This window comes from Lepidochelys kempii, chromosome 9 (genome assembly GCF_965140285.1).
Source record: "Lepidochelys kempii isolate rLepKem1 chromosome 9, rLepKem1.hap1, whole genome shotgun sequence".
NCBI lineage: Eukaryota > Metazoa > Chordata > Testudines > Cheloniidae > Lepidochelys > Lepidochelys kempii.
The window spans coordinates 80,953,563-80,966,041 of record NC_136388.1 but is presented as its reverse complement, the minus strand read 5'-3'; the positions used below and the strand labels follow the sequence as shown (position 1 = coordinate 80,966,041).

At 43.0% G+C, this 12,479-nt stretch overlaps 1 protein-coding gene across 6 annotated transcripts in view; it reads right to left on the bottom strand.

Moving 5' to 3' along the window:
- The window catches only part of ARHGEF9 (Cdc42 guanine nucleotide exchange factor 9), a 308,240-nt gene that overhangs the window by 162,645 nt on the left and 133,116 nt on the right, over nucleotides 1-12,479 (bottom strand). Inside the window, exon 1 of one of the 6 annotated variants that reach the window (XM_078854245.1) lies at nucleotides 10,948-10,967. The exons of 4 other annotated variants lie outside the window; for them this stretch is intronic. In XM_078854245.1, coding sequence (XP_078710371.1) covers nucleotides 10,948-10,950 — 3 coding nt within the window. In that variant the 5' untranslated portion in view covers nucleotides 10,951-10,967. Of the gene's footprint in view, nucleotides 1-10,937; nucleotides 10,968-12,479 lie in introns of those variants that run through there. One more of the 6 variants, XM_073361050.2, reaches the window with a different exon arrangement.

The following is a 12,479-nucleotide window of genomic DNA, read 5'->3' as shown; positions in this document are numbered from 1 at the left end:
CCTACAATGTGCATGATAATCAAGGTGGGCCATTTCCAGCACAAATCCAGGTTTTCTCACCCCACCCCCACCCCCATACACACACAAACTCACTCTCCTGCTGGTATTCCACATTGTATTTAGCTGTGACACTCTGACTATCTTTAACTCAAAAGCTGGTCTCTCCCACCACCAGCAGTTGGTCAAGTAAAAGATGTTACCTCACCCATCTTGTGTCTCTGTTGTGTACAACAGTAAGAAGTCACTAAATTTCACATTTAACATTTCACATAAGCAGCCTCTTACAGGAGACATGTTTTTAACAAACTAAGAATAAGGATAGTGACACTTCCCAATTTGATTTACTTTTTAAATCTTGATCACAAGTTACTAGTAATAATAATGTGCTTTCAGACACAACAAGCTATGTTAAAATGACAGCTGTAAGAAACACTGTTCCAAATGGATCAGGGCCTGGTTTATGAATTTGGGGCAGAAATCAAATAGTAAGAGCTTCCAGTCCAGTCACTTATTGTTTGGTCAGTACTAAATCTGTGACCAAAAGCCAAATGGTTCTAAATCTAAATCACTGATGAAGATATTGAACAGAACTTTACCCAAGACCAATTCCTGCGGGACCCTACTCGAAATACCCTTCTAGCATGACTGCAAACCATTGATAACTACTCTCTGGGAATGGTTTTCCAACCAGTATTGCACCTACCTTATAGTAGCTCCATCTAAGTTGTATTTTCCTAATTTGTTTATGAGAAGGTCATGTGAAACGGTATCAAAAGCCTTACTAAAGTCAAGATATCCCACATCTACCACTTCCCCCCATCCACAAAGTCTGTCAAAGAAAGCTGTTAGGTTGGTTTGACATGATTTGTTCTTGACAAATCCAGGCTGACTCTTACTTATCTCCTTATTATCTTTTAGATGTTTGAAAATAGATTAATTATTTGCTCCATTATTTTTTGGGGTACTGAAGTTAAGATGGCCTCTGCAGTGTGTATAGGAGAGATTAGGGTTACACTTTTCTCTGAGCAAAGCTTCTACTCTACCATGTCTTCCAGAGAAGTTTGCAGCTTCATCAAATCACAAACAGCCATCTGTTTGTGGTCCAATTTACAAGTATTTAACTCTTCTAAAATGCAGGTTGTCACAGATGCAGTCGATGTATCTTCTATAACCTGAACATCTAGAAATGCACCTACTGGCCTACCACTAACATCAAGATAACATATGCAATGACAATACTTGATACTTGCATCAATACATTCTTCAGCCATATATGTAAATTTTTTTGAATTTGATGAGAGAGTTCTTCACTTTTTCAACTGCTGAGTCTTTCACAGTTGTACTGCATGCTTCTAACCAGTCAATTGAGTTTCTTGCAGAAAGATAGTGAGCATTTGCTGGTCTTGTTCAGAACCAGCCTCCAACCCTAGGGTTAACAAGTGTCAATGCACTTAACATTGGCCTCTAGTTTGTAGTGTGTGGTATCTCTTGCTAAAATTGAAAGTATGATGTGACAGCCATATTTATTCACATAAACTGTGTTGTGTCTCCAGCATTAACCATCTCATAAAGAACTTCTAAAATTGGCTTTCATGGTGGTTGGCTTGTAAGGCTTTCTACATGTCGATGCAGTCCAGAGACTTGGTGTTTTGCAGCCTTTTCATATAGTTTGTCAGCATTGGCTTTACTGATTGGTCTGGCAAACCAAACTCCTCCACTTTTACCAATTGTAGCAATAGGAAGCTTTCCTTATTCATAAGCTTTTTTGCAAGAGCTGCACAAGTAGCCATCTTTTGTAACTTCAATAAATGGGAAAAGTTTGACCGACAAACATCAGGAACTGCCTTTTGTTGTGGAGACACTGTTTCTTCAGTAGGTAGCTGTATTTGTGCTTTGGGCTGCTCGGATGTAGATACACCACTTGAACCTTCAGATGACATATTCTTCATCTTGGTTGGTTTGACCACTGGGTGGGCTGATAGGGGAACTCGGTGTGGGGAAATCCCTGCTTGGGGTTCAGGCATTGGCTTCAGCTGGCATTTTGGGCAAAGATTCCAGTGGGTTCTTGGTTTATCCCAACTGGTTAAAATAAGTCAGCTGCCCCCTGTCCTGAACTGCATGGGACAGGCTTGTCCTGCATCCTGTACAATTCACTTGCAGGACATTGCAGAAGTCATTTTGGGTTGGAAAAGAGCCCCCTCTCATTCCTTATGTGACATGTTTCCACCAGGCAAACACTGACATTTTTACTCCTCTCATGAAAGGAGTACATATGAGAAATGCTCCCAGCTTTGTCTAGTCTCTGCTTTGAGGAGCTAATTGCTTCCCTCCTTTTTCTCCCTGAAGCTGTGGTTTGAAGTGGTAACAGACATGGTCACAAGGCCTGTTTTGGTGCTCAGCTCACGTTCTGCTCTCCTCTCTGTTTTTCTCAAACACTTTATAGGGACATGCACTTGGATGGATTCTCCTATATGTTACAAGTATAACCCCTCTAGGCTGATGAAGAGAGGCTGTAAAAGCCCCAGCCAGCTGAAGGAGAATATATTTGGTGCAGGCGCTGCATTGTTATGCTACCAACTGCCTTATGCAGGCCACCTCAGGGTGCACAAGGGTGGGGCCATGAGCAGGAGGGGGCACATTAAGGGTGTGTGTTGAGGGTTGCAGAGTTGCCTGTAAGCAGCTAAGGCAGAGCTGCTGCAACTTAGCTCCCTGGCTGCTTAACTTACACTGAGGCCATTTTAGCCCCCACAACAGCCCAGAAACCTGAGGGCACCAAGCTGGGTTAATGTCACATTGGCCCACTCCCTTCCCATACTACCCTGGTGTGTTCTGTACTCCTTGAAGGCTCAGTGCACAACCTCATGCCTACACTCACTCCGCTTTTCAAAAAAATGCTTGGAAATAGTCCCCCTCAGCATTCTCCACGGGGGAAATTTTTGGAGGGAATAGAGGATGGATGCAAGGCTGTCCACAGCATTAAGCCACACGGTGCTGAAGGGAAAAGGTGGAGTGACTACAGGAGTCCTTGCACCCCTGCCTGTCCTGAAAGAGGATCTCTGTGCCATCCCCAATGGGTTGACACATTTAAGGCTTTGGGGATAGATAAGCCTTGGGTGGAAGTGCTGGTTCATTGATTAGATTTACCCCATGGTTTGTAGAGGATGGTAGCAGCTATCCCTGCCGCATAGGTTGAAGGTGAACATTCAGTTTCCTCTCACAACCTTGCAAAGATCTCCACATGAAATCTGATGGCTGCAAGTGGAGACTGATTTCACCTTCTGGGATCAATCTTATAGAACCCATGGGCAGTGTGCCTGATGGTGTACTTGAGGAAGAAGGAGCCAGATGCTCAAAAGCAGAAAGGATACAAAGCAGTTCCATGTGAGAATCAAGGATGTGTTTCAGTTTTGCCACAACATAGTAAGATTCTTTAAAAGTCAATGCATCACCTCTCCTGTGCTGCTAAAGAGCATATCTAATAGAATGTTTTCAGCTGTCTAAGCCTGATGAGGTCCAGCAATTAATAGTGCAGTGCTGACATGTTGGGCAGAATGAAAACAGTATGATCCATTATGTACATACTAACAAACAACACCATAAGCCTTTCAGAGGAAAGGGCAGGAGAAGAGAAAGTTTTCCACTCAGCTGTGGGTTGTTGGCAATCCTTGTAGAAAGAGATGGTTTAATTAGACCCTTTGCAGTACAGAGAGTCTCCCTTTTCAGGCCATGGGTTAAGATCAGATCTGCTCAAGGCACCTCCCCTGATGTAGTGTAAGAAATTCACACTGCTCCCTCATCAAAGACCTGAGAATTTGAAATACCAGTAACAATAATGTAGTGCACTCTTCTAGCAACTTTCATCCAGGGAGTTCTTAACAAAGTTTGACTAACAGTCATTAATTAAGTCTCCTATTAGCCTTTCAGGATAGGGAAGACTAAGCTGCTAGCCTCCGTCTCCCCAGCCCAGGAAGGACTAACACCATGCCAAAAGTCTGTCCAGGCCCTTCCTTCAGGGCACAGTTTAATTCTTTATATGTAGAACTCACAAAGGAACACCAACCCAAAGCTATTTGCAGGAGCCCTTCCCCTTGCATCTCTCCCACCTGCTTTAGAAGCCAACTTTCTTCCCCCAGCTCCTCCCTTCCGCCGAGCTCTTTAGCCCTTTCTAGGAATCATCTGACCCCTTCCCAGCAGGGTCTAATAATCCCCTCTCCTCGGCCCAAACACCTGTTCTAAAAAGGGCTCTGTCTCAGAACGGGGCAGGCTGGCCACATGCCCCTTGGCCCTTAAAGAAGCAAACTGCCTTGTTAAAAGAAATATTAACACGTCCTTTTTATCCATGAGGAAAGTGGAGCACAGGGAGAATTCCACAACTAACTCAGGGTCACAAAGCAGGTCAGTGGCAGAGGTGGGAATAGAACCAATGGTCCTAACTCCCAGTTCCTTGTTCTAGCCATTAGACCACATGCAAAGAATAAGGACTGGTTAAAAATCAGTTGTTGGTTTTTCCTTTTCCCCAGCTGCTTGTTTTTCTCCTGCCCCTTACAGAGGCTGTCGGTTATATTTGGCCCTGATTTTCCCTCATCAAGATGAATAGTGGGTACTGGATGAACATCATCTTGTTAGGATATACACTGACCTTGTGTATCTCATATAAATTAACCCAGGGTATTAGAAGCACCTCTCAGAAAATGAGTATCTACTCACAGATGAAAGAAGAGCCCAGTGAACTCCCAGTGATCTGGCACCCATTCAATGAAAGAGATGACACCAGTATGCCAGGAAAAAATAGCAATTCCAACTGGATAGCACTGGATGTATGGATTTATTGTCATATTTTTATCTGTGAGAATGTTATCTGCATTTTTTGAAGTTTACATCAATTTATTTTTTAAAATCAGAGGAGATTCATTCCATGTTCCACACTGGCTGACACCACCACGCACACTCCCACTGACAGGGATGGGGATGCACCATGTAAAATCTGTACAGGATTTAGTCCTCCATATAATGCAGTACAATAGTCCACCTACAGCAAAGATTACCCTCCTCATCCCAGAAGATTACCTCCCTCATCAGTCACACAGGACTTCAAAGTCCAAAGGTGACATTTTTATGACACGAAAGAGGCAACAGTAAACTGGGAAATTTTGGCAGGCATGGAGATGACAAGAGTTATCAGAAAGTGCCTGAAAGTCACTATGTCTATCTGGCAGATGTGGACCAGTATACAGATGCAGAAGATGCAACACGTGTCTATGGTTGCAGAAAAAAAATCTCTGATATTATGTTGGATTCTTTGAAAAACAGTATGTGACTACATAATGAAAGGTGTATGGTAATGCATACGCACAAATGGGGTGGAGCTAAACTATGCATGCAACCTCAGCTTTGGCATTTCCAGAGTTCTGAGTTCTTAACTGTGCAACCTTACTATTCTCCTAGCGTAATATTTAGTTTAGATATAATATACATTACATGTCTGAAGCTTGAGTCCTGAATTTTGTGGGAGAGGAAGAGGGAGTTCAAAATCTGAGGCCTCATTTCAGCAAAGCACTTGAGCATGTGCTTAAACTTAAGCATGTGTTATGTTTAATTGAGGTCAATGGGATTTAAGCACATACTTAGGTGCTTTGCTGAACTGGGGCCTGAACCAGGATCTGGAATTTGCATCTGGCCCCTCTCTCTATAATAGGCCAAGTCAGATACCAGGATCTGAACATGTTCACATTTTAGGGATTTCATAATCTGGAACCAAAATTTGCAATTTAGGTCATTCTCTAATACTATGCACCTTCCATTGATTATCTACATTACATAATAGCCAGGTGTTTTGTTTTTTGTGTTGTTTTGTTTTAGACAAGATGTCTTTTCATAACAATGGAAACTACTGGAGGCTGAGACAATTTGATGATTTTTTGTTATCTAACAGCTTAGTCACTGGAAGAATTAGTCATGTTCAAACTAACAGCCAGGCTGGAAGATCACCAAAGCAACAATTTGGAGCTGAAGAAGCTAATGTCATAAATAGATGAGAATGTGAACGTGAAGCATTTCAGAGATTTCTCAAGAAGTCTTTTTTTAAGCATCCCTACATTCAAACAAATCAATTCTTAGTAAATATAATGTCAGTGCAAAGTAAGACAACTGCTATGCTCAAATACTACAGTGATGGACGGACAGGCAGACAGACCAACCACTTGGTGCTTTTGGTTTCACAATGGGTGCATATTGCTTGATATTATACAAATAATACTTTGTATTTCTCTGGCACCTTCCATCCAAGGATCTCAAAGTGTCTTTCAAATATTAATAACAGAATCAACACATCACCCTGGTGAGGTAAGGAAGTTATTATTATGTCTATTTTACAGATGTGAGAATTGACAGAGAGGTGAAGTGATTGTGATTTGCCCAAGTTCACATGGCAACTTTATGACACAGATGGGAATAAAACCCAGGTCTCCTGATTCTGTCCTATGATTTAGTCACAGGACCAACCTTCATCCCATGCCAGGTATTGATTATTATTTATTACATTATCAACTATTTATTATCCCATGTGTTTACTGTGCACTCATATAAGAATAAAACCAGTGGGAGACTAACGTTGAAACATCCAAACTGTCTTAAGGGTATAGGATATGGGTATGGAGGGAAAATCATCATGGTCCAACATATGCTCAGTAAATAAATAATGTGTGGGGAAAATTCCACTATGAAACATGCGTAATCCTTCAGGAATTTCTAATCAACAGCACAGAAAACCAGTGCACATTTGACCCAAGTGTCAGTCTTCTGTGACAACAGAGTCCAAGATGAATGGGAATAGTCTTGAAATAACCATTCTCTTCCTGGAGAAAGGGCCCTTCTCGGTTAGGGTGCAGCATACAGCAGTGATGAAAACTCTGGGTTAGGGTGCAGCGTTCTCCTTCTCGGAGTGCCCCAATCCACTGTGCAGGACAGCGCAATTCTCTTTGTGCATATTATCACAATGGGCCAGAGTCTGCAAGCCGCTGAGTGCGCTCAGCTCCCTTTAATCTCAGTGCGAGCTGAGGGGCTCAGTGCCTCTTCAAACGAATCCTATTGTCCTCCTACACATGGGCATTGGGAGGTTTTTATCTTCTGAGTTGATCTTTAGCTTTTAAAAAAAGAAAATTGTCCAGATTCTCAGCCAGTTTTCTCTGACATTGAACCCATTCAAATGCTGGCGTGTGAGTCAGCTGTGCTACCTGGAGGACCGTTTGATTTACATACTGATAACTGGGGAAAAACAAGTTAGATAAGATTATGCGGAAGTTCAGCTGGTGATTTGCGCTTCTCGTGGCCTCTCCACTAGCTTTTGCATTTGTATTCGTGTAATTAATTTTTGTTTAATTTCAGGTCACATTTTTATCCACTTTGATTTGCAAGAGTTTGGATTTTTTTTAAAAATGATTATGTGAAAAATCAACAACTGATTTAAAAAAAAAATACACAAAATAAGGTTTGCTGTGATAATCGGCTTTAAAGGGGCCTGACTCTGAACCTGGTAAAGCCAATGGCAACCTTGGCATTGCCTTCCATGGGCACAGGATTGAGCCCAGAAGGAGACTCAAAGAGGAAACAAAGATATATTACAGATGCAAGCTTCTATTTTCTTTAATAAATACAGATAATGCTTGAAAAAAGCCCATACTTCTTTAATCCACCTTGGGGGCATTTCAGAAAATATCATATCATGTGGATGACTTTAAAATGGCTCATTTGATTTTCATGATGGATCACTATTCTGAGTGAGGAAACTCCTACCCGGACAATCATCTTACCTGCATTGCTGATCGACTGTGTATATTTATTCTTATCACTAGCAATGTCAGTTAGTTTCAGCTTGCAGGGTTAGAAACAGATACTCTCAGAGTTTAGCAACCTACTCACTACCAAGGAACCGTGTAAAATACCCTCACAGGAAGCGAGTGTAATTGGCAAAAGATTAATTGTTTAAAAAATAGAAAGCAGCACAGGCAGAAACCCAGCAACTTAATATGACAGAATAATAGCAAGGTTTAAGTGGCAGGTTTAGAAATGAAAAACAGCCTACCACCAGAATAAAAGTTGTGACCAACTGTAAAATATATGGATCTGTGTCTCTGATATGTGACTAGCATTGAAAAAGAAAGCGTGTAACTCCTTGTCTTGATCTAGTGATGAGAACAGTAAAAAGCAGCGTTTATGTATCATGTTATAAATAAATGACGTTATTTCAGTTTTACACAATGCAACTGAGCAGAATCTGGCCCAGTGGCTGTAACAGATACATATTTTTCTTGATTTCTTTTCATTAGTATTCATAAAACAAGTGAGAACTATACAAGTGAGAACTGTTGTGGATGGCTTGATGGATGCTCATGAGAACAGGTCTAATTTCATTGGGATGAGAGGTTAAGGTTTTCTATCATACCATAGGCTATGGCAGCCTAGCATCTGTGAGTGCAATAGTGAACCTCACTCCAGAAGTAATAGTTATAAGACCATTTTACATTTCTGCACTGCTTTTCTGATGATGTTTTCTAGACTACATATATTCCGATCAATTCAGCCTCCACTGAAGGGCAGCTACATCTGGGGTGGAATATGTCAACTGTTCAACAGAGCACAGCAACATGACCCAACAGTTTAAAGAGAGAAAGTAAAAAGTAACTTACCCAATGGGATCCATGGGAGGAATAGTAGGATGAAATATAACTATTTGGATTGGAATTTGGCCCGGACATCTGGGTTAATACTCCTTGTCTTGGGAGTAGTGTGCAGAGTTGTTAATGCCCACGTGATCAGGAACTCAGCTTCACAGCTCAGCCAAGAGACAGCACCTGCAGCATCATAGCGCCCCCTACCAAAATGCTGGAGCTTTGATTCAACATTGAGAGAAGACTGGCACCTCTTAAATCGCTTAAACCATGTAAACCCCTTCACACCATGCTGCGGCATTACGGCTCATAAATATCTCCTGTGCTAATCTTATTTGTATTTATCAATTGCCTGTTCCATTTTGCAAATGATAGATAGAATAATTTCAGTACTCTTGTGATTGTTAACCCTTTGAAAAAGCTACAGAAATCATGGCACTGGGATTCATTTCCTGTCCCCCGCCCAGCAGGAATTAGAGGTATTCGGTCATTCCTGGATCAAATCTGTTTCAGAATCGGTCATCTGCCTAAACTTTCACTTTCAAAAGAATCTCCCAGACCGTGTTTACAAAAATATTATAGGCTCTTTAGCAGTTTCCATATTTGGATTTTAAAACAGGGGTTGTAGGGAAAGAGGCTTTGAGTGATCAGTGAAAAATAAAGTGTCACTTCCTGATGACAAATAGAAAGATCAACTGATAAGAGGGAGTGAAAGCACCTCATCTTGACTGTAGCAATTAGAAAAGTTCCCCCAGTCCCCGCACACACACATATCCATCACAGCACAGTAGTTGCCTATGAGGTAAAATAAAAGAGAAAAAAGCCATTGGGCCTTTCTCCACTGCTCTCTTTCAACTTGATAATCTCTGAAAATGTAAATAGGCAAATTCATGTGGGGTGACTTCGGTTGCTTAGACACCAGTTGGAGCAGGGAGAATGTCATTATTGGAGAATTACACTTGGGTGGATGGGATTGGGGGTGGGGGGGTGGGAGAGGGAAAGAAATTAAAAGCCTGGATATTTTTAAAAGAAAAAACAAAATCCTGAATCGGTCCTGGGTGCTAGACAAACATTAAATACTAAATACCATGGTGTCTGACATAAGGGCAGCTGCCCAGACCCCTACACTCGGCTTAGATCATGGGCTCAGAGTCTTTAAGCAGTGTAAACCTCTAGAGCTCAAATTTGTATAAAATTTCTCAGAGGGGATGGAAGATGGAGGAGGAACCTGCACGAAAGGTCTCAAAGCTATGGCCTGGGATCAGTGGGTAACCTACAGCTGTTCCTATACTAGGCCTTCTTCTGAAACGTTCCCCACCACTGCTAAGATCAGTTCAGCTCCACCAGTGGTAGCCAAAACGTAGACTGAGCTCCCAGGAGACCCCCTGTGCTCTAAGCACTATGTTGGCTAAACCAGCTCAGACCCGGACTACACTACGGTTCCCCTATTTGCTACCCTCAGTGGAGATGCAGCGGTGTTAGCAACCGTGGGAAATTGTACTGAAATTAAAAAGCCTAGTGTAACAAGAAAGGGCTCAGGCAAATAATATTACAAAGCACAGGCAGTTCTATAGGAGAGAGAGATCCAGGGAAGGAAGGGGGAACTGTGTCTCTCAGTCCAGAAGTTATTGAACAGATAGCCCTGCCTGAGGTGGGGGAATTTCCCTGGCTTCCCCAACCGCAACAACAACAAAAATCAACACCAAGCTGCACTCCAGTCACGAGCAGCAAGAACAGCTGTAAATTGGCTGTCATCATTTAAAGTGCTTTCCTGAAGCCTCCGCTTTTAAGATGGGTGTTTTACAGTCCAGATCCAAGTGACAGCAGGAACGCGACAGCTTAGTAACAAATAAAACACACACACCCCAACTCATCTGCCACGGAAGAGACAGAGCGGATCGGTTCCACTTGCAACAATGTTGTTGACAACCAACACCCCCATTTCCAGTTCTCTTATCTCCCTCCGTGATTCTTTTCACCCAGCGGTTTCACCCGACACACAGCACGCTACCCCTGGAAAATGATATTCCTCACACACACGCACCCCTCCAGAAAGCCTCCCCCAGCCTGCCAAATCTCTGCCACCTCATTTTCTTTCTTTTAATCTTTTCTTTGGCTCAGCAGTTTTGTAATGCAGGGTCCCTAAAATGGCTACAGCATGATCAATGATTTTCAAGGACAGAGAGTTAAAGAAGGAGTCTGGAGAAAGGACTGAGGCTTATTTCCCCTTCCAAATACTGCAATAGGAGGAAAAAAGAAAGACATAGCTACCTGAACTCACCATTCCTGAGCCATCCCTTAGCCACTGCATGTTGCTTCTGATGCTGTCCTTATTATTGGGGGGGGGGGCAACCCACCACTTGCAGAGAGCTGAAAGGAAAAGAGAAGCCCCCCTCCCCCAGCCTAACCCTTCAGTCAGACTTCCCTCAGCCCAGCAGTCTCGTGCCTGTCAAGAGCATGTTAATAGCAGCCTCCTCACTACCTGGGATTTTATTTTATTTATTTATTTGAAGCACAGGCAGAGGGGGATTTTTCTTGCTTTTCTTTTCCACATGTTCTTTGAAAACTGTGTGCATTCAAGGGGGAATTGGGAGGAATGGGGGCGGGAAACGTGCGGGGGAGGAAATGAGGGGGAATAAAAACAGTGGAACTTATGATAATTTGCCCCTCACCTCTTCGTCGCTGCCTCCTCGGTTCTCCCTCATCCCCCTTCGCTATGGGATTCCCAAATCTGCAGAGTCAGCAAATCCATTTGTGCTCAGAGATACTCATTTAGGTTTCGGCTGACAGCTGTGAAGGAGGTAAGTTAGATCTTGCTTCTTATTACTACTAAGCCCCCATTACACTGGAACCAAGCTGCCCATCCAGTCAGGCTTTCAAGAGTAAGCCCCTGTGCTGATGCCCCTCACCTCCCGCAACCACTTTGGTTCTGCTTCTTTCTGACTATTTAAATCTCCCTCCCTCCTCCTCTTTCTGTTTCCAGGCTCTCTAACCCGGAGAATGAAACGACAGACCCCTGCACGGGTGAAAGGGAAAGACACCCCAGGTGAGTTCTTCACCAGTGAGATCATGCACCCTTAGAGGCGCAAACTACTTTCTATCATTGACATACATTGGGTCAGCCAGTGTGGCACTGGGCGGGGAAGAAAACAATAAAATATGGCGCACTTCTGTGGCAACAGCTAAGGAATCCTCACAGCAAGTCCCTTTGTGGCAGGCATGTCAATGCCATTCTCCCTATTTGTCAGAGGAGGCACAGAGAGAGAGAAGTGACTCGCCCCAGGCCACAGAGGGAGTCGGCAGCACGGCCAGAAGTAGAAATTCTGACTCCCTACCCGGTTCCTCATTCCTCTCAGCCAATCTGCCTCCTATGAGGGATAATCCATCTCTGGAACAGACACGTATTTAAATACAATAGGGGTTTCATTATTTCTGTCATCAGGCATAATAATGGGAGGTCTCTTTTTTCCTTAAAGCCCAGAGAAACAACATGAGATGTCATGAGTCCTGCTACAGCCCCTTTCAGGACCCTCTACTCCCTTTCATGCCAGCTGACAAAATTAAAACTTCAGAGGCAGAGGGGGACAGATAAAACTGATGGGAGGCCGCATACTGGGAGGGGAGGGGACAGCACGGTATCAGTTAAAGCTGGCCCCTGCTTTTTGCTCTTGGTGCACAATTCTAGGGGAGGGATACAGTTCTCTATTGATTTATGAAGGATGGTCCAAAAAAACCAAACAAAATTTATCATCTCATTTGAAATCTCCAGGTTTTTCCATAAGGCTTATGCATGAAAGAAATGCATTTGATTCT